At 43.3% G+C, this 21738-nt stretch overlaps 1 protein-coding gene across 1 annotated transcript; it reads left to right on the top strand.

The window, feature by feature from the left end:
• Nucleotide 1: 1 nt before the first annotated feature.
• On the top strand, nucleotides 2-18100 carry BLMH (bleomycin hydrolase). Its single transcript, XM_015646821.3, has 12 exons — nucleotides 2-103; nucleotides 544-741; nucleotides 1114-1223; nucleotides 1868-2009; nucleotides 3229-3317; nucleotides 4592-4684; nucleotides 9115-9270; nucleotides 9773-9931; nucleotides 10029-10096; nucleotides 10504-10621; nucleotides 12290-12359; nucleotides 17121-18100. The coding sequence occupies exons 1-12, from the start codon at nucleotides 91-93 to the stop codon at nucleotides 17270-17272; spliced, it is 1368 nt and encodes a 455-aa protein (XP_015502307.1). The 5' UTR covers nucleotides 2-90; the 3' UTR covers nucleotides 17273-18100.
• The last annotated feature ends 3638 nt before the right edge of the window (nucleotides 18101-21738 follow it).

Here is a 21738-nt window from a genome sequence, read left to right as displayed (position 1 = left end):
CCCCGGGCCCCTCTTCCGGCTTCCGGTGCCGGCGCTATAAGAGCCGCTTCCGCCTCGGGCCCGCGCCGGGATCGTGCTGCCGGTGCCGCCATGAATGCCCGCGGTGAGGAGGGGCCCGTCCGTGAGGGGCGGGTACGGGCGGAGGGGGTACAGCGGTGCCTCAGCCATGGGGGGCGGTTACCGGGGAAGGAGATGAAGGGGGGGAGTCTTGTCCATGGCGGGGATGGCGGGGGCTCATCGGTACCTTGGCAGTGGGTCGGGGAGGGAAATTACTGGGATAGGGAGGGGGTTACCGACCCTTACCGGGGGTGTGTAATCTGGGGGGCGGGAGACTCACGGTTACCTTAGCAATAGGTCGGGTGGGGGGGAGTTAGAGGGGGCAGCGGGGCGTTACCGGGACCTTAGCGGGGCTATGGGCAGGGATAACGTGTAGCAAGGGACGGGAGCCTCACCGCTACCTCAGCGCTGGATGGGAGGGGCTGTACGTGTTCCCGGGGTTCCGGGGGTGCGGGCCGGCCGTGAGCGTGCCCCGGTGTCCCGCAGGGCTGAGCACGGAGAAGGCCGTCGCCTTCACTCGGCGGCTGCGGGCCGAGCCGCAGTTCCTGCTGGCCCAGAACGTGGCGACATGCAACGACCCGCTGGAGGTGTGCCTGCAGCGGCAGGTGGTGCAGGACACGGTGCAGGTGTTCCAGCACGCCGTGCCCGCCGAGGGCAAGCCCGTCACCAACCAGAAGAACTCCGGTAAGGGCGGTCGGGGTCGGGGGCGGTGTTTGGGGGCTGACTCTTAACACTGATTGTGCCTCTGGGAGCAGCCGCTGCTCCACAGCCCTTTGTCCGGCCTTCGGAGCAAAGTCGAATTCTTGCAGCATCCTCCTTAGTTAATAACACACGTTAGACTTGTGGCGTTTGCCTCTTTTCCCTTCTGCATGGTGTAATTGAGAGATGTGCTTGCAATAAAAGATTTCAGAACACCTTCAGAGCTTTTTGGTATTGTAGAAGCCCAGCCAAAGGCTCGAGGCAGAACTGTGTCATGAATCTTGTGGTAAAAGAAATTGTTGTGCAGCTCCTGAGCACAGGCGTTCCAGTTTAATTCCTGTTCCTTTGATCTCTCAGGGAGATGCTGGATCTTTTCCTGCCTCAATGCAATGCGTCTTCCTTTCATGAAGAAATACAACATTGAAGAGTTTGAGTTCAGCCAGTCCTATCTCTTTTTCTGGGATAAGGTACAGTCATGTAGGTTGTTGTAGGATTGCTTATGCAATCAGGTTGTGACAGAACTTCTTTTAGGCTGCATTGTTTTTTTTTAGTGTGTACAAAAAGAAACTTCAAAAGTTCTTTTAAAATGTGTTTTAAATGCAGGTGGTTGAGCAAAGTGGGACTTTCAGCTTGAGAAGAAAGTTATCAAGATGTTGACATTTTGGAATCCTATAATTTTTTTTTTCCAAGAGTTCTGTATATTTCAGAAGTTACTTGTTGGTGGTTCAGGGGAAACATGACTGTAGTAGCTCTGAGGTTTCAGTTTGCGCTTGTGACCTGATGGGTGAGCTGTGTGCCAGCTTCTCCCCTCTAAGGGAAATCAAGCAAATCTAGTACTATTTTGGGCCAGGCTTCATTGCATAACTTCTGCTTCCCATTGCCCGTTCCCCTACCTTTGAGCTCTGTGTGAAGTCACTCCTAAATATTTGGCCTAACAAAGAATTTTATAGGGTAGCCCCTGGAACGCCTGAGGGAAAAATGAGGACTTCATTGGATGAGCAGAAAGTTGCTTCATCTATTCTGTACTTGCAAAGAACTGAATACTCAGCAATTAATTAATGCATAATATGTCAGACTTAAAAAGTGGGGTTTTTTTATCTGTGTGTTTTAGGTTGAGCGTTGCTACTACTTTTTAAATGCCTTTGTGGAAACAGCTCAGAAAAAGGAGCCAGTGGAAGGAAGACTGGTGCAATTCCTGCTCTCCAACCCCACAAATGATGGTGGACAGTGGGATATGCTGGTTAACATTATTGGTGAGAGAACTGGTGACAAGGAGCCCTTCCTGAAGCTGCAGCCTGGTTTGAGAAATGGGGAATGGAATAGAATAAGAAATTGAGCTTGAGACCTGGGAATAGGTTAAGGCATATGATGCCATTAACCACTGTAATTTTTTTAAATTTGAGACTTTTTTGGGCCAGATTATAAATATTGGGCTTAAATCTTGTCTGGCATCACTTTTGCATAGTTCTGTTGATGATAAAAGCTCAGAAGATCAACAGATAAATAGACAGCCCTGACTTTCCATTTAATAAAAAGGTTTAATCCCCTTTTCCAGTCAGCAACTCAACCTCATTTACTTATAGCCATGTACACAATCTTTAGGGTACATGATAAGGAAAAAGCCACTGCTGGACCCAGATGTGCAAAGCAGGAGCAAAACTACTTGGAATTGCAGCCTGAAGTTGGTATAAAGATCAGTGAGAGGGAATTGATGTGGAATGTGGCAGTGCTGGTCTTACAAAGCTCCAGCAGGAACAGGATCCTAGGCTGCTGGAGATACTTAATTACACCAGCACTGGCTCTCATTTGTGTTGTGAAACAATGTGACAGCTTTGTAAATCAACAAGCCAATAATACTAATTTAGAATCACAAAAGGAATTTGTTTCTTTGAAGCCTGGAGGTTCCTTTTTTCCTCATCCCATTGCTATAAATTCTTAATCAGGGCAGAGATTTTGGTTGCTACTGTTACATCCAGAGCCTTGCATAGTGAGATCTGTGAGTGGTAGTGAAATGTAGGAAGCCATTGAGCTGCTGCTGGGTAATAAATGTTGAGGAGGAAAGGAGACAGGAAAGTTAGTTTTAACCTTGGATAATTTACATGGAGTGATTCATAGGAGGCCCAATTCTTTAGAAGGTATTTCAGGAGATTAATTTTGAAGTAATCAAGGTTTTTTTTTTCCTGGTGAACAGGACTTCCTAAAGCACTAATTAATTTGGAACTTATAAGTTAAATAATACTGAGTAGTTCAGGGATTCCATGTTCTGGGATCCCTGTGGAATGCAGATCAGAGGTCAAGATTCATACACAAATTAAAAAGTAAAGTTTGGGTACTTGTAACCTTTAAATAAGAGCCTTTCCCTTATAATCTCTGCACAAACCCAAACTCTTTATCTTTCATATGGGTATGAGCACTAGGAGCATTTATTGTATGAAAAAGTCAATTGTTAACCTGTAGTTTTATTTCTTTTAGAGAAGTATGGTGTTGTCCCCAAGAAATACTTCCCAGAGTCTCACACCACAGAGGCTACCAGGAGGATGAATGAGATCTTGAATCATAAGGTAAAATTGATTTAGATGATAAAACTTAGGGGAGGGTCTGGGAATGATCCCGCTCCAAATGTTCCTAACCACCTTATCCTTATTGACCAAATGGTTAAGTGCATCTCAGCAGCTTAAATTTATTTACAAGCAGCCTAAAGTCTCAGCAAAGTCTGATGCTAATCTTGAAACATAGAGCAGGAAGGTGAGATCATGGAAGATGTCTGTTGTCAGGCTTCAGTAGCTTGAAAATACCTTTTGTGGTTTTAGTAGTAGTTATTATTAATCCTCAGATTTCCCAAGATTTTCTTGACATGTGGTTGCTTAAATCTCATTCTGCAAAACCAGCACATGGTGTCTAGGTGTCTCTTTCCCACCCTTTCAGTATCTCATCTTTCTGTGTGCCAAGGTTTCTAGAGATGATTGCCAAATGTGGTGAAAAAGATGGAGGAAAAAAAATGTATTTTAAAAACACTGCATATTAAAATCAGGTTCCAGTATAGAAGTGCACAGCTTTGTCTGAAGGAAGGTGTTAACTCACTCCCTGAACTGCAGAAATGAATTAGCTTGGGAGAATGCTGGTGTAGGTAGCTAGATGAAAAAGGCAATTAAAACATTTTTTCTAGTTTGCTACATTTTTTTCCAGTTCAAATACTGCGTGCTCAGGGAAAACTGCCTGCTGAAATCCACATAAAAAATGCAAAATACGTGGTGGAATGAGCTTGGACATTTTAAATGTTGATAATGTTGTTCTAATCCTGAGCATGGCAAAGCAGCTGGTCCTGAGGGAACCCCATCACTGTTCCTGGCCTTATGGATGGTGACACTAATGGGAAGCTTGTGCTGCTCTGACTGCAGCTGTGCATGCAGTGGGGAAATGCCCCTTTCTTTTCATCAGCCAGGAGATCAATTATGCATTAGAATTGTAAAATAAATGTGACAGTATGAAGAAAGTGTGTTCTGTGAGTCACAGAGTTGCTGGTGAGTGTGGATGTTGTGTCATCACTTATGGGACTGAGAGAAATCAAGCTTTAAGAGCTTAATGGCTGCAAGCCTCACATCAGTGGTTGGAAATAAGTGAATTGTGACTATTTGTTTATTTTTTGATGATATTTTACTTTAAAAGCATTCAATTATCTTGTTATTTTTTCAATGAATCAATCTCTAACAAAGCTTCTGAAAACATGTTATGTAGACTAAAATAGGTGCTTGAAACAAGCAGATAGGAAGTCCTGAAAAAGATCAGGTGACACCTTTCATACCTTTTATAACAAACTGACTTTCTCTTTAAACAGATGAGAGAATACTGCTTGAGGCTAAGAAACATGGTGGAAACTGGAGGAAGCAAAGGAGAACTTTGTGCTGCCATGGACATGATGATAGAAGAGGTAAATAAACTAATGTGACATGAATCTTGGAACAGAGGGCTGGAATGGATGAGATTGCTTACTTTTGTTGTGTAGCTGTTGGCTCAGCCAAAACAAGTGTCTCTTGTTGCTTAACAAATTGTTCAAGTGAATTTGTTTTGCAGTCATTTGTTGCTTCCTTCATTCTGAGTTTTTCTCATCCTTCCAGATAAATATTTTGAATCCATAGGTTTCAGTATGACAATATTTTACAGACATCTGCCCCTTGCTGTGGGAAAAGCAGCATTTTGTCTCCTGAGAGATCAAAACAGTAGCCTGTCAGGCTCTCAGAAATAGCAGGACAGGTTGAAATTTGCATTCTGGTGGCTTTGAATGCAGATCCTGTAGCACAAGTGTTGTGCAAAGATTCCCCACAAGAGAGCAGAAAAGAATCACAAGAGGGAGGTGTCTGCACAAGGCTGAGTCCAGCTGAGGGCTGGTCCTGGGGGGCAGCAGAGGAATGAATTGCAGCTTTGGCTGTGAATTGACTCCATCCCTGTCAGTGTGTCTGCAGTGCCTGAGCCTCCTCCTGCTCACACAAACGTCATTCTTCTCATTCTGTGCTGCTCATATTTGATTCTTAAAATGCCAAAAATAACTTAAACTTGAGGCTGTTTTAGTGTGACAAGAAAAAGTGTGTATTTATTTCTCAAACATACGATGCCAAGTGACCCTGTGGTTAAATGTGTATCTGTAGAGGAGTCAAAAAATCAAATGTTTTGGTGTTGTTTGTTAGTTTTTTCTGCAATCCACTGAACATCACTGTTAGGCAGAACCTACCTTGAGCTATCTCTGTAAAGTTTTAGTTCCAGATTGATAAATGCGTTTTTTTGTGTTTTGGAGATTCATCTTTGCACTTAATGTAAAATTCTTTAAAAAGCTTCTTTTTATCTAATTTTAAGATTAGGTTAAAAGAAGAAAACTGATTGGTGTTCCTTGGGTTTCATCAAAACTGTTGTGAAATTCATGCCTTAAGAATGTTGTGCTTTGAGCCTACCCCTGAATGTTGCCAATTTGCACTTAGTTCAAAGGTGAATTAATTCAACTTACATGCACTGTGTGTCCAAAAGCCCTTGGAGGATTCTGCTGCAGACATCAAAAGCTTCCTAGAGGGGGTCATTCTTAGGGCAGGGATAGAGTTCACTGCTAAATGTTTCTTCATTTATTTAGAGTCTCTTGCCCTCTGATGAGATCCTGGAGCTGACAGTTCTGTATAAGTTTGCATTAATTCTCTGAGGCTAACACAGCATTTTCTCCTGCAGTAGTAAAGGTGGTTTGCATGTGTTTAGATGTATATAAGTGGTATTGCCTCTGTTTTTGTGGCAAAGCAGAGCTGGGTTTTGTTCTGGGAGGTTCTATTTGTGAAGCAAATCTTGGTTTGCTCCTGCTGGGATCAGTGCTCAAGCTGAAATGGGGGAATTGTTGTGGAACACAGGATTAAAATATTCACTCCAGAGCTTTATAAACATTCTTATCAAACCAGTGCACAGCAGGTCAGAAGCTGCAATCAGTGCAGTTCATGTGATAGAATTTTTCTTCCTTTACTGTTTTCCTTTGTAGACTTCCTTATCAGGAGTGTCTTCCTTTTCCCCTCCTCACTCATTTTGGGGTTTAGCACAAGCCACTCTATCATTGCCTTATCTTCCTTCTAGTGGTCACTAGGGCGATGTAAGTCACCTTTTAGTTTAAATATGCTTATTTTATTTATTGGTAGAGGAAGCTTGTGAGATATGAAGAGAGGGCTTGTGTTGGGTGTGGTGGCAAAACAATTGAGGCAGGCCACTGCAGGCTCCAGTGCCTCTGTTCACTGGAGACTTCTGTCTCCATCATTTTCTTTCCTCTGGCTGGAGCCCATTTGGTTGCTGCTCTCCTTTTTTAGGCATTTTTCTCATTTTGTGTTCATGGCCTCATCTCTCGGTGCTTGTGGTTATCTGAGGTAATGGGAGTGTAGCCACAGCAAACTGTACCTTTTGTGCAGTCTGTGCAAAATTAAATATTTACAGTAGTTTGGGGTTTATATTTGTTCTTGTGGTGGTTTGGCATTTAGGAAAAGAAGTGAGAAACACCCCCAGAAGTGATTTCTCTGGGAGAAGCTGCTGGGAGCTTCCTCTGTGTCTGAAACAGCCCAATGGCTGTCCAGTTCTGAGAACTGACAGCATTTTACACCATTGAAAATTAGGTCCACCTTGGTGAATACCACCTTTTAAAAACCCGAGCCTGAGAACTTCTTTCTCTTTCTTTCTGGCCTTGAAAGGTAGCAGAGCTCTGGTGGAGCCAGCCCTGCTCCCGTGCAGCCTTGGCTGGGGGGGTGGTTGGGCCAAACCCCAGTGGCTCCCGGGGATGGGATGGGGACTGTGGGGCCCCAGGCTGGGCCAGGCTCTGCTGCAGCCTCTGCTGTTTCCTGGGCCCCTCCCAGGAAATCCTCTGGGTTCTGTTCTGGCAGAGCAACCAAAGCCCCTCCCCAAGGGGGCCCTGGCCCCAGGCTGGGCCAGGCCACGGCTGCTGACACTTGCCAACAACCCTCCCACCCCCAGCCCCACACAGACCTTTACCTTTAAATAACTCATCCTTAAAATAATACCCCCTGAGTTCACAGCCCGTGAACACACCTCTAAGGAAGCTGTGAAAATAAAAAGAAATGTCACAATAACAGAATTTTTGCCCAGGCAGCTGCTATTTGTAGAAATAAAAAGCCATGAGAGAACTGTTTCTTGTAAAGAAATCTCTATGACATGATAAAAAAGACCTTCTTCCTCTCCCTACAAAAACTAATAAATAACTATTGTATAGTTTGTTACTGTTTTAACATCTCAAGTTTTGTGTCTATGTCATCAGTTAAGAAAAGAAAAGTTTAGGTAAGGAGAAGAAAAGTTTCTGGTTGTTTTATTCTAGTTTCTTATTCTTGTAATCTTGTTAATAAAGTTTCTTTATTCCTTTAAAAAAAAAAAAAAGACAACCACCAAAACCTCAAATTAATGAATCTAAACCACTACAGCTCTTTACCATATTTATTGAGAAATGTGTGAGTTCCTGCAGTAGAAGCCTTATGCCCACACCTTTGTTTCAACCTGTAATTAATCTTTTTGCTTGTTTTCTTAAATTGTTTGGAGCAAGGACACCTTTATTTAGCAGGAGCATTGCACTCCTTTTACTGCCAGCACAAAAAGCACATTAACACAAAGCCAGTTCTTATGGAACCTTAGGATCAGCTCCAGAAAGAGTTAAATCAGGTTTGGGAAAGGTGTTGTGTCTGCTGTGCTGTGTGTGAAGACTGCCAGGCTGGGAAAGCTGGCACAGACCACAGGAGCTGGATTCCAGCTCAGAAGATGCAGCTGAGATTTGACTCCCTCTCCTCTTTTTTTAAATTACCTGATTGTTCCTTGTAAGGAAGAGACTTGTGCTCAGGACATGGACAGAGCTGAAGATCAGTGTCAGCTGAAATAAAACACATTCAAACCTGTTTAACTGTGATTAAATTCACTGTCCCCAGAGTACCTGTGTCAGGTCCTCTCTGTATCTCTAAGGACACTCATGTGGTTACACTGCCAGCGTTGGCACATTTTCTGATAAGCCCTGTGAGAAAGTACAGTAGTGGTTTTTGAAGTGCAGTTTTATATTCTGATTTACAGGGAGGCTGATGAGTTGAAATCTGGTCAACTTTTTGTGCTAAAAGTCCAAAGATAGCTGCCAGCTGCAAAGGATGTCATGGGCAGCAGGCAGGGAGCAGGAATTAAATTGCATTACCTGCCAGCTCAGCCCTAAACAGAGATATTGTTAAATGTATTAAAAGAGATGAGGAGATTATTCTGGGGTTTTGAAAAGAAGCAAAGGCCCATCTTTGAAGTTGAAATGAATGTTACAGTAAAATATGAATTAGTACAGGGGAAACACTGGAACAATGCCCACGTTAAAAGGTCTGGTTTATCTCTGCATGGGGCAAACCTGGTGGAACAGGTGATGCTGAATGATGAAGCCTTTTGAGAATTAGTTTGATAAGGTTTCTCTGGCAGTGTTGGAGGAGTTTCAGAATTACTTATGAAGTGCTGTGATGAGGCTGGGAAGTCTCCTGTTCTTGCTTTGGGCTGCTGCATTCCTAGGATAACCTGGAATTCGTAATTTTCTGTTTTGCTGGTGCAAAAACCTGAGAACATGGAGTGTGAGAGTGGAGAAAGAAACTGTGTTGATTTTCCTGAGGCCTTTCAGATGGCTTTGAACTGCTGAAACACCAAGATTTCAGGACCTGAATGCAGATAATTGATGTGTTTATTCACGTGTTCAAAGGTGACCGTTAAGATCCCATTTCTCCAGCTGTTTCTCACATGGAGAAATCCATGCTCCAGTGGCATTGCTGTGGTAGGAGAGGCACAGCTGCATGTTCCAGCATGCTCACAGCTCCTTGCTTCTCTGGGCAGGTATTCAGAATAGTGAGCACTTGCCTGGGCAGCCCTCCGGAGACTTTCTGCTGGGAGTTCCGGGATAAGGAGAAGAACTACCACAAATACGGCCCCATGACCCCGGTGCAGTTCTACAATGAGCATGTGAAGCCTTACTTCAACATGGAGGACAAGGTTGGGGATGCTGAAAACTTTCCAAGGCCCTTTTTTTTTTTGCTGCTAAGCTATTTATTTTCCACTGTTGACAGTGCCTGTCCCCCCGTTGCTGCAGCACCTGGGATGGGCACTGCTTGCCCAAGTCAGTGGGTTTATTCTCCCCGTTGTGCTGTTTGTGCTCTACCCTTCAATTATCTGGGATCTCCTGTTGCATGATAGTTTTGTAATGATAAAATATGCAGTGATCTAATCAGTTGTAATATGTCATGAGGCAGACATTAGAGAAGGAATAACACTCAGAGCTGCTCTGCCACGGTTACGAGATGAACTTGTGAAACAAAACAAAAAGGCCCAACAAACACAACCTTAAAAAACCTCCTATTTCAGCCAAGTGGCTTGTTTGCTAATGGGGCAGACATCAGGCTGGGACAAAAACCATTCCCTGAAATCTTTCTAGATTCAATCTTCAAAGATTTCAGTTATATTGCACCTTATTTTATGATATCTTGTTTTTTGGCAGATTTGTCTAGTGAATGATCCTCGACCCCAGAATCCCTACAACAGGCTCTACACAGTGGAGTACCTGGGCAACATGGCTGGAGGGAGGAAAACTCTCTACAACAACCAGCCTGTGGATGTCCTGAAGAAATTGGCTGCAGCATCTATTAAGGATGGCGAGGTGGGTTTGGTTTCTCTTTGTGGGTGGCACAGTGCAGCCCATGCCATGTAAAACTCCTGGGATTTGGCCCAGACATGACCCTTCCCTCTCTCTGCAGGCTGTGTGGTTTGGTTGTGATGTGGCAAAGCACTTCTATGGCAAGCTGGGAATCAATGACCTGAATATGTGAGTAGAGAATCAAACCAGAATGTCATTTGGGATACTCAGTGAGGACATGAGCAGTGCTTTAGCTGCTCAACAAACTGATTTGTACATACTTTGGATTATATTCCTCAAGAGAGTATATTTAAGTAATTCAGCAGCAGCAGTATTTTTTTTTGTGCTTGTTAGTTTAATCTGAATCCTTTAAAGTTGCACTGAGAGTAGTTGTTAAATATTCTTACTTATTTAAATGTATAATATATGGTGAGAGAAACTCCTAAAGGGATCAGGTTTTGCCTTTATTCTGACATAAAAATTGGTTGAACTCATATGCCTGCACAGTGGCTCTTGGCCCAGGGCAGTTTCCTGATTCCCTGACATAGAACTCCTGCTGCATCCTTTCTCATGTGCCTTATTTGTCTTTCTGCTAGATTTAATCATGAGCTGGTGTTTGGTGTCTCCATCAAGAACATGAACAAAGCAGAACGATTGATCTTTGGAGAATCCCTGATGACCCATGCCATGGTCCTGACAGCTGTCACTGAGAAGGTAGAGTCTCCTTCCCAGAGTTCTGGTGCTGGCAGGGATGTGTTGGAATATCCTGGCAGCTTCTTTGTGTCCTGGGCTCACTCAGTGTGCCACAATCCCCTGGTGCACAAAGCCTGCTTGTTTATTCCCTTTGTGTTGTTTGTGTCAGAGTGTTCAGAACTATAAATGTTTAACAAGGATGGAAGAATTTTAGACATGTCAAAGGACTTCTTTCCTTTTACCCACAAACTTTGATTGGACAGCCATGGTTAGTCCAGTCTAATTTAGAGCCTGAAGCTCCTGTTAAAATGCTGGTAGGAGGCACTTTGCAGCAGGGTTAACCTCCTGCAGCTCCCTGGCATGTGATCTCTGACCTCTAATTAGGGAAGGGAAGTGGTGTCCAGCATAGCTCTGTGGCAAGCAGCAGGCTGAGAGGAATCCACAGCTACATCTGCTCCTGGCACCACAACAAAGCACATAATGAAGTAAAGAGAAACATGCAAAAACTTACAACTTGGGGTTATCTGTGAAGTTGATGTTTCCATTTATTTCCAGAAGTTGTCATTATTGAAGTTTCTTTGAAGTGATTTCTTCCTGTCCAGCTTGACCTTGGCCTGAGAAATAACAGCTTGCACAGCACAACAAGTTTGCCAGAGCTGTGGTGTTTTGAGACTTGAGATGGAACTGCTGAGTCATAAGAATGTTCCAAGTTACTTTTTACAACTCAATATGATTTTTTCCTGTTTTCTGCATTCTGAGCTCTTAATGCTTCCATTGTGTATCAGGTTGCATGAACACTCCTCTGAATATCTAACAGACAAACAAGGAAAACTTTATTTTTGGTACTTCTTGAAAACAATCTGAAGAGGCTTTGAGAAACTGAGTTGTAAAATGTAATATTTTGGATTTACTTACTTTTTTTTTTATAAAAAGACTTTGAAGATTTTAAAAAAACATATTACAATTTTACAACATCAAAAATTGATGTGGATTAAATACATCTTTTGGTTAAAAGGTTAGTGTACATGAATGTGCTCTTCCCAATTTCTCCCTGAGAGCTGACATCCTTGGTCTGGGAGCTCTCAAGTGTCCCATCTTCAGGACTGGACTGTTCTCTCTTTCCAAGAGAGAATAGAAGCATTACAACAATATTCCATTCAATATCAAAAATGGACATATGGGGTGTTTTTCAGGTTAGTTTTTTGTATTAAGGTATTTTAATTACACAGCACCAGACTTGGAGCTGGATTTGTCAAGGGTTTGCACTTGTTCTTACCAGTGCTGTTTTGAATTCTGACAGTTCCTTGTTCCTTTCCTCTGATTCCCAGTTCAGGCAAGTTGTGCCTCCTGTGCTTAATTTTCCTCATGCTCTGATGGGGGACAGGGAGAGCAGCTTAAATTCTGTGAGTCAATCAAGTCCAAACTAGAATTTAGTTAAATTTCAGCTTCCTGATAAAATAAATATTGATTGTGGATTCCCTTCTTCATCACATTTCCTCATATTTTATCTAAGTAGGTAAATGAGTACTTTATAAAATGGCATTTCTCCATCATTAGCAAGAAACCATTGAGACTCTCAGGGTTGGAGCTCTGTGTTTTCCTGCTGCTGGATTTGGATGTGGAAAGGGTTGCCTGGTCAGATGTGGCCTCTCCTTCACCACTGAATGTCATGGGCTTGTTTTGGCACAGGATGGGCAAGAAGATGCATTCGAAAAATGGAGAGTGGAAAACTCCTGGGGTGAAGACCGTGGCAATAAAGGTAATTTATAGTCATGAGAGCAGAAAGCTGAATGTTTGGAAATAAGGATGTGGAAGGGACCATCCAATAACCAGACTGGTTTGTGTATGGCAGGCATGGGAAGATACTGATAGACTTCATCAAAAAGTCTTATTTTATCAAACTTTATTCCTGCCTTAGCAATTTTTGTTAAGGTTGTTCAGTTTATTGCAGGGAAGCTGCTGATACTCTTAAGCTTTGATATCAGTTTTCTGTTGATCCCAGGTAAATTCCCAGCTATTACCCTTGCCAAAAACCTCAGCAGCTGCAGGAGTTTGCTCTCCCTTTGTCACACTGGTCAGAACCTTGGTTGTTTTGTTGCAGAACACAAGTGTGGAAAATCTGGTAGCACGAGTCCAAAAACCTGGTGGTGGATGTCCTGTGAGACACCAGGACCTCCTGTGGGTCTGTAACCAGTCTGTTCATAAAGGGATCATGGATAAAAGTTTGGCTGTATCAGTAAAATAGGATCACTGCCAAGGACTGCACTGTGTAGGAATGTTTTTTTCTTTCTAGTATAAAAGAAGAAATACTGCACCATTTTTAAATGTACTAAAGCTTTTGGTAACAGCCAAGCTTTAATCTGTGCACTGCACGTGGTGCTCATGTTGGCTGTGGCTGGTGGGATTGAATAACCTTCCTAAGCCATGTGTGAAACTGAAGTGCTTTTTGTTTTCTTTTAAAGTACTGTTTGTCAGTCACTGCAAGGCTTTGCTTACTGATTTTGTAAACGAGGAAATGAGGACATGGCTGGTCCCAGCTTGTGCTGTGAACAGCTGCAGTGCAAACTATTCAAACTCCAACAGCTGTCTGGGGAAAAAAAAAATTAAAAATCATAATTCTGGTTGCCTTTTGGAATCTGTGCCAAAGCCATGACATGCAGCCCCTCTCCTGTGCTCCTCCCTGGTGTGACAGGCACACAAAATCCAGTCCTCACTGTGCTTCTGCTTGTGCTGGGGGTTCTCCATAAAGTTGTTCTTGTGTTGCTGCTGTCCCAGCTGCCCTCTTGGGAAGGCTCTGAGGGCTGTGCCAGGGCCCTGTGCCAGCCTGGTGTGGCAGCAGTGTGGACACAACCCTGAATCACAGCTTGGAGCTGGTTTAGGAAATTGCTTCCAGTGGCTTCCCTGCTCATGGAAACTGGGAATGACCAGAGGGTGTTTCTCTGCTGCTCTGAGGGACAGCTCTGAGTTCCCCAGCCCTTGGTGAGTGGGGCTGGTGGTGTGAGAGCATCCCTGCTTTGCCCTGCCAAGGCCAGGCAGCTTTTCCTATGCAGAGCAGAGGAGAGCTCTGTGATTTTTGTCATCAGCTGAGTGAGACAGGCTGGATGTGGGCTCAGCCATGACACAGCCTCAGTGGTGAGTGTGCCAGACCAGACTCTGTGTCCCTGGGAATAACAGTCATTGCTGCCCACATTTTTCTGCTGCACGTTAATCCCAAATGTGCTTGTACAATTTGGTGTGACAGAACTTTCCCAGTCTTGGTTTACTTCTGGGAATAGACTATTTCTGGAGAACACTTGTTTTAGTATCTGATCTTATAAGCTTTTCAGTAACACAAACATCTTGTAGGAAAACAGAATATTCTTGGAAAAGTGTCTTAATTTTTGTTATGGCCTCTTGGTCTTGCAGTTGTTTCTCCTCTGAGTTAACTGCATTCATTCACAGCAAAGTATTACAATAAAAATCTTCAGACTTGTGTTGAAGTTCAGCCTTCAAGGCTCAGCAATATGACAGTAGTGAAATGTTCTTTGGAATGTTGGAAGGAAGGAAGGAAGTAAAGAAGCCAAATCAATGCTGAGGTGACATCAAGAGCACGGGGCAGCAGCTGGACCCTGACACTGCTGCAAGTGGTGCCTGCTGGCTGGGACTGGGACTGGGCTGTGGCACCCAAATCCACACTCACTTCTCAAGAATGAGATGTAGAGCTGTGTAAGAGGAGCTGGTTTTCCTTTGAAATAAAATAGGAGTCCAGAGTGACTTAAACCCTGCCCTATCTCGTCCCCAAGGCATCTGTGTGGACTGTGCAGGATGAGTCAGTGTCCCTTATCTGTGGTGTACCAGGGGACACCATGGTCTCTGGAAAGTCTTGCTCCCTGACTATGCCTTGTTGGTATAAGGAGTTGCTTGGAAAAGTGCCTTGACAGAATATCCCATCAGAAGTAGGACTCTATTTCAGACTGCTTTTTTTTCAGGGGGCAGAATCCCTGAATAATTTTCTTGGGTATGACCAAATGAGCTGCTCTGGAGCAAAAGGCAATTGGACATGTCCTCAAGAGCTCCTTTCCAAACACTGGGAGAGTCACAGAATTATTTAGGTTGGAAAAGCCCTTTTTAAGGTCCAAAAGAATCCAACTGTTCACCTAGTGCTGCCAAATCCCCACTGAACCATGACACACAGCATTTAAATCCCTTCAGGGATTGTGACTCAACTTGATGGGGTTTCTTCTCCTTCCTGCCCTGATTTTCCACTCTTCAGTGTCCAGGAAGGCAAGGACTCAGAGTCTGAGCTGTCTTGCAGTGATACTGAGTGTGTCTCACTGTGATAAGAGTTAAGATTTTTATCTTATCTGCTCTGTTAAGGAATTGGGAAGCTGTGCTTGGGTAGGTTCAGCACAAGAAACCAGAGTCCACATCAGTGAAGAGTCAGCCAAGAATGATGCTAAACTTGGCACAACCCAGCTGGGGCCCAGTTGGGTGTGGGGGATAGGAGTAAGCCCCAGCTCCCAGGATTTCTTGGACAGCGTGATCGAGGGTCCAGCCTGCAACAAAACCCCAGGGACTGGACTTGAGTCATTAAACAACAATTACAAACAAATTACTTTTTTGTGAGGAAAGAGCAGTCTTTTTTCATGTGGGCTCCACCTTGTTTTGTTCCAAGTACAGTCCAAGATGCCAGGTACCACCTGTTTAGCCTGGCTGGAATGGTGCAAGACTGGAAAGATTGGGACTCCTAGTTTGGGAATTATGGGATGGAGTCAGTTGTATTTTCACACTCCAGAGTGGGCAGAAATCTTGTGGTAGTGCTTGTCCTGGAGAAAGGGAACCCCTCTGAGCCAGCTCAGCTTTGCCTCTCCTAAATATTTAGTAATTACTTTATATCTGTTGTAGAAGTGTTTCTGGAACCTTGTGTGTTTTTCCTCAAGGAATTAACACAGCTGTTGACAAACATTGCTTGTTTTCTTAGGTAAAAAAGTCACTTCCCAATCAAATATTTCCTTTCTGTTTTATTGGCTCTTATTCAGCTACACAGGCAATTCTAATTATTCTGAGTAGTCCTTTGTTCTGGAGACACACAGGATGTTATTACCTAACTTTGAACCCAGCTTATCCCATCGGATATCTTTTTTTAAAAGCAAGGAAGACAGGAATACTAAATCACACTATGGAGGGGTCCATCTGCTTGTTTTGGCATGAAAGGAGCTTTTTTAGGATGCATCTCCAGCTAGAAGTGAACTCCCTTTGGGCTTTTCATGTCTTGTATTGGCTGTTGCTCTCCTGCAGGAAGGCATTTCAAGGATTTGACTGTAGGCACCCGGTGTTTGTGCATCTCTCATCCCAAATGTGACAGAGGCACTGTTGGTTTGCTCTCCCCAGGCAGGGGTTACAGCACAAGCACAATGTGGTTCTCCAAGGCCCTTTGGGGACTTTCAGGGGCTCCCCAGGTGTCTGTAGGATGTGTCTGGGGGTCTGCACTGGCCAGGACTCCCCAAACCTGAGTTATTTGCATGTTCTGGAGTCGTGCTCGGTGCTTCCTCCCCGCTCAGACGCTGCGATCCCAATCAGCTCCGAGGGACAGGATGTCAGAGGCAGAGTTCATTAATCCTCTCAGGGTGCAATTACTTGTTGGCTCTTGGGAGTGAAAGGTTTTTGTGTGTCCCAAGAACTCATATCCTGAAGAGAGGATAATCAAGGCAGCTCTCTTTGGCAGTGTTTCCTAAATGGCTTCTAGCTCAGGTTACAGTTGATAGGGGTTTTAATTTATGGGATTATCTGATCTCTTGCTTTAGAAACAAGATGGTGGAGATAGATGCATTTATTGTCCATATTCTTTGGACATTTTCTTTTTTCATTTGATTGTGTGATGATACAATATAAGGACACGAGGAACTTTATTACATAAAGCCTTTTCATCTGTCTCCTAAATGCTTCCTTTTTCACAGCCACTCTTGTTCCCAGTTCACCTGGAATAGCTTCTTTCCAGCGGCACCTCTCTGCTAGAACCTCTAAAATGACTGCCCTCTCTCCCAGTTCAAAGGGTGTTCACTGTCATTTTCATATTAAGAGAGAAAACTATGATTTGCTTCAGCCTAAGTGTGATTTAAATGGCTTTGAAGAAAGCAGTGGCTGCCTCTTACTGCAAAAACTAAACCAAGAAAGTTTTCCTAGAACAGGTTGATACTCACTTGTGAGCTGAGAAATTGTAAAGCCTCAAATATAATCAAATCATTTTACATTCTGCCTTAAAGGCTTTGTAATTTCCTTGAGTACTCTCAATGCCCATTTTAACAGAGCACACATGAATTATGGATATTCTGGCTCTTGTGTTTCCTGGTGGGCTTCTTGCCTGACCTTTCAGTGCAGACAAAGTCCTTCCTGTATGTTAACTTCCTTGAGATATTTTTTGGTGTGTTTTGAGAGATAACCAGTGTGACCAGGCCCTGTTTAATGCATCATTCATAGGTGAGGTGTGTGTGTGGCTGCTTTCCTGCAGTGGCTGTGTGCTGTGATGCTGTTTTCCCCCCAGGTTACCTGATCATGACGGATGACTGGTTCTCCGAGTACGTGTACGAGGTGGTGGTGGACAAGAAGCACGTGCCCGAGGAGATCCTGGCCGTGATGCAGCAGGAGCCCATTGTTCTGCCAGCATGGGACCCCATGGGGGCTTTGGCCAAGTGAAGCATGGAGGATTTGCCTCCTCATGGCCATCAGAAATAGCTGCAATAGAGAATTCCAGTGGTCGGAAGCCATAGCCAAACAATAACGAGACCGAGCCCGAGCCCTCGGCCTGGTCCCTATTCCTGAAATGTAAGTTAAGGATCCTTGGGAAATAGCGCTTCACTGATCCAGCCTCTCAGACAAGCTGCTCCAAAACTCAAAAGGGAAAAGGAAAAAAAAACTCACAGTGAAAGCAGATGATAAGTGCTGTCAATGGCAGTTTGATTTTTCCCTTAAATTTTTAATGTGATTCAGCGTGGTAATGTAGTAAAATGATCTTGACTGATGTTCTCCCTAAAAAAATTAGGCATTAAAGGCCCTTTAGAATTAATAGTTAGCTGATTGTTGAGATAATTAACCAATTATGGTCTGACTTGTCCTATAAAAGAACTCCCCCAAAATATTTTATTTATTTACATTTTTAGTTTTGCTGAATTTCTGGAGGGAACATATGAATTGAAACTGCTAAAAATGACCTTCAGAAAATTTTCCAGCAGAATTTGGGAAGGGGAACGGTTTCCTTGAGGTATCCAGTTCCACTTGGTTTTATTCTTCCATTATTGAGCTGGGACTGGATAACTCCCCCAAGGGCCAGTGCTATGTCTGTGTGCACAGGAGCGCTATTTTTCAGTTATTTTAGCAAGAACAACCATAAATATCTTCACAGGTGGAGTTAGTGTCATGCTCAACAAAAACCAACATTTTAATTGCTGCATTTTATTTGGTTGTTTTAAAAAACAAGATGGTGCTATGAAGCTTTTGAATAAACACTTTCTAAAGTGACTGGAACAGTTGTGGTTTCTTTTTTTAAAGAGGTGCATGGAGCTGGTGGAATGGGAAGATGTTGGTGAGCTGCAGTGAGGGTGTGGTGCCTCCATCACAGACCTTTAACAGAAATGGGTTCAGAAATGGGTTGAGAAATGGGTTCAGAAATGGCACTGGTGGAGCTGATCCTCCTTTGGGCAGGGGAATGGAGCAGATGATCCTTCAGGGACCCTTTTGGGTCTCATGCCCGGTCTCCACTTGGTGCTGTCACTTGAGTGAAGGCGAGCACACAGTTCTTGTACTCCCCAGAGCCTCTGACACAGAGCCAGATCTCTTGGAGAGCTCTGCTGTGCACAATATTTTCATTATGACTAATGCATGTGTTGTTTTGGGGGCTTTTTCCTCTTCCAAAAGGTCAGTAATTTTAGTCCTTCAAGATCTTTCTACTTACAACTTCAACACCAGTTTCCTCTGTCTTATCTATGAATATGATATCATGATATGAATATAATATGATATAAACTTTTTCTGTAAAGTTTAACTGACATTTTTGTTGCTGGTGGTAGCACTGGTGAGGATTGAGCTTGATAAAACTGATTCCAAGCCAGTTTTTGTTGGTTTCAGTATTTTAAAGTATTGTCCAGCCTGTGTTTATCTCCCCAGTTCTTGCCCAGATACTTCCCTGTACACTTTATACAATTGTATTGTGTTTTTTCTCCTTTCCTTCAAATAAGCACAGAAAATCCACATGGCTGAAACACATTATGGGGAATGAGGCCAATCTGGCAGCAGCACTTCTGCCTTTGTGCCCTGCAATTTTATAAGTTCTTTCCAAGGTGGAATTGGGGTGGGGAAATTGCAGATGCCAAGGTGAGAGCTGTGGTTTTTCCTCTGGGGGAAGTTGAACAAAGTGTTCTGAGGTTTGTGCTGGTGCCACCAAATCGAGGATATTCCTCTGCCTGTGGGAGAACAGCCATGGAAACGTTGGTAAGGATTGGTACCTGCAGGCTCTTGTCATCCATAAACACCTTACAGGTGGCTGAGGTGGTTTTTAACCTGTAGTTTGAAATGTGGGTAAAATCTGGATGAGCTGATTCCCTGCTGATGTGACTTTTAGTGGCTCTCTCCCTTTTGTCCTGAGGGAAAGCTCAGTGATGAGATCAGCAGCCCTCAGATCAGGCTGGAGTGATGATGGAGCTGCCAGGTGCTCAAGGAGAGCCTCAGTCCCTTCCCAGGTGTGTGGGAGACAGTTCACAGCCAGGGATTGTTCCCGGTTAATTGTTCCAGCACTTCTCCAGAGTGCTGGAGGAACAAGCCACTTAACCCCTGTCAGTTCACAGGAAATGGTTCAGAGAGGATAAAAAAATTAAACTTTCCAAGGGATGGAATGGAAATAATGTGGGAATATGCCTGGCTTGCTGCTTTGTTGTCACTCAGCTCCATAAACTGTAATCCAGACTATGAAAAAATTAACATACAACTGCTAAAAGATGCTTTGGTTAGAATAAAAAACCAATTAATGCCCACTGTATTTCAAGGCTGATTTCTCCCTTTGATAATACATACATACATACATACATCTTTACAAAGACTTACCTTTAGATTGCTTAAGCAATCAATTAAATTAAATTAACCAGCCAACTTAATAGTTTCCTTTTCCAGTTTGTCAACAAAACCATGCAGTTTTCATGTGAGAATTCAAAGACAGTTCCCCTGACAGGTGGCAAATATTGACAGATAATATTATGAAAGCCAACTCTCAGTTTTAATCAAGTGGCAGAAAATAACATCAATTCCTAATGAAGGAATTGAGCTGAGGTTGTGTGTAGTGGTGGTTTGTGGGTTCCAGGAATCAGATTTCCCCATTGGAATGTGCTCTTAAAACAGTTGTAGTGGAAATAACAAAACCTCTCCAAAATTCATCCAAGTCCTGGATGTGCATCCCAGCACAGTGTGGAAAATAGCAGGGAAGGGGAATTAGAATTTCTTTTATCCCAAAGCCAATTGTCATAGCTTCTAAATGTAGTCTGATTGCTAACTGAGGAAAGATGGGAACAAACAAATATTTTAGGGTTTGTGTTGGTTTGTGTTATTTGGAAAATTGTTCCAATCCTTTTATTGGCAGTGAACCAGAGACACTTGCAGAGCCATTACTGATCTCACAGTACAGTTGGTACTACTTTTATGAGGTAATTTGAGTGATGATTCCCATCCCTGTGCTGGAATCTGCAGCTGCTTTATCTGTGGGTCTTGTGGAAAATCCATTTTCTTTCTCTTTTTTTCATTCTTTCCCTAAATCATCAGAATTTCACCCACCAATGCCCAGATTTCATTGAGATTCTGGAGCTAGCAAGGTACAGCCCCTGACAGTTTTTCACTTATGAGATAAATAAGGTGTCGTAAGGTTATGTGGTTTTGCCTGAAATCTCCAGTCTGTTATTTCTATTATGTCCCAAAGGCTCCAGACTGTTTGGCAAGAAATTCAATACAAAAAAAAAAAAAATCCAACACAAAATCAAAACCCAATAACTGCTGCAGAATCCAATGGGGAGAAAACCACCTGAACAAAAAGACCTGGGTAAGGCATAAAAGAACCCACTCTAAGCAGAGACTGAGATGGAGAAAAACCTCAAAGATCACAATCCCTCTAAAATTTTTAAAAACTCAAGATATAATTATGTAATGAGAGCTCTCAGTAGAGAGAATTTGTTTCTTGTAAGAGCATAGAAAAAGTGAGTTTGGAAAACCCCTTCCAGTAGTAATGAGCTGGGAATCTGTTTGGAAAGCAAAGGTGCAGATTCCCTGTGCCATCCATCCTCCCAAGAAAGAAAAATGTTGCTCTCCAGAGCACGGGGGCTGATCCACAGCTGGATATTTGCACATGAAAACACTGTGCTGTGACCTCCAGAAAGGTTTGGTGAGGGAAGCATGGCAGGATCTGTCTTTGCAAACCGTCTGGAATAGAACAAAACAGAGGGAAGGTTGTGGAGGAATATCACAAATATGACACAAACTGGTGGAGTTTTCCTGCCTGCAGCCAAGTGGAGCTGAGGATGTCCAATCCTGATTATTTTGGAAAGCAGGACACAGGAGGGAGATCCAGCCTGGCAGCAGGAGGTGGATGTTGCTGTTTGCATTAAAAGATCAATGAATTTCTAAAGCAAGTGAAGGAATAAAGCTCAATTTGGCAAAACGACCTTAACACGGTGCCCAGGGGAGTTAATAGGGAACAAAACCCATTTCAATCCACGTCCCTCGTGTGTGGAACTGCAGTGCCTGAGCTCTCCTTGAGATGGTGCAGGTGCCTCACCCTGCCCAGCTGTGGCTCTGTCAGGGAGCAGGGACAGCAAAGTGCAAATTACAGCTCTTCAGTTCTCAGTTTATTTTCTTTCCAATTGTTTGGGAGAAGTCTCTGAAAACTGGCAACTGTTTACAGCAAAGCTGCTGCTGCTCCAACAATCAGCTACTCTTACTTGCCCCTAATCTGCTTTTTTGCCTTTTTTTTTCCTTAATCTGACACCTAAACTATGGCATTGACCTGTGATTTATGGCTTTTTATAAACAAGTCATGAAGTGCAGGAATAAAGAAATCCTGGATGAAAAACACTGGAGAAAAAAACGTGTTAGAAGTGAAGTGAGGTATTTGGAGTAGTGTTAGGAAG

The sequence above is a fragment of the Parus major genome, chromosome 19, assembly GCF_001522545.3.
Source record: "Parus major isolate Abel chromosome 19, Parus_major1.1, whole genome shotgun sequence".
In the NCBI taxonomy this organism is placed as follows: domain Eukaryota; kingdom Metazoa; phylum Chordata; class Aves; order Passeriformes; family Paridae; genus Parus; species Parus major.
The sequence above is the reverse complement of the archived record's forward strand: the minus strand, read 5'-3'. Positions and strand labels throughout refer to the sequence as shown.

Excerpts from the sequence above, each read along its gene's own strand:
- BLMH (XM_015646821.3), top strand. Across the intron at positions 4,685-9,114 it reads TGGACATGATGATAGAAGAG|GTATTCAGAATAGTGAGCAC; the intron begins GTAAATAAACTA and ends TTCTCTGGGCAG. Across the intron at positions 10,097-10,503 it reads GGAATCAATGACCTGAATAT|ATTTAATCATGAGCTGGTGT; the intron begins GTGAGTAGAGAA and ends TCTTTCTGCTAG.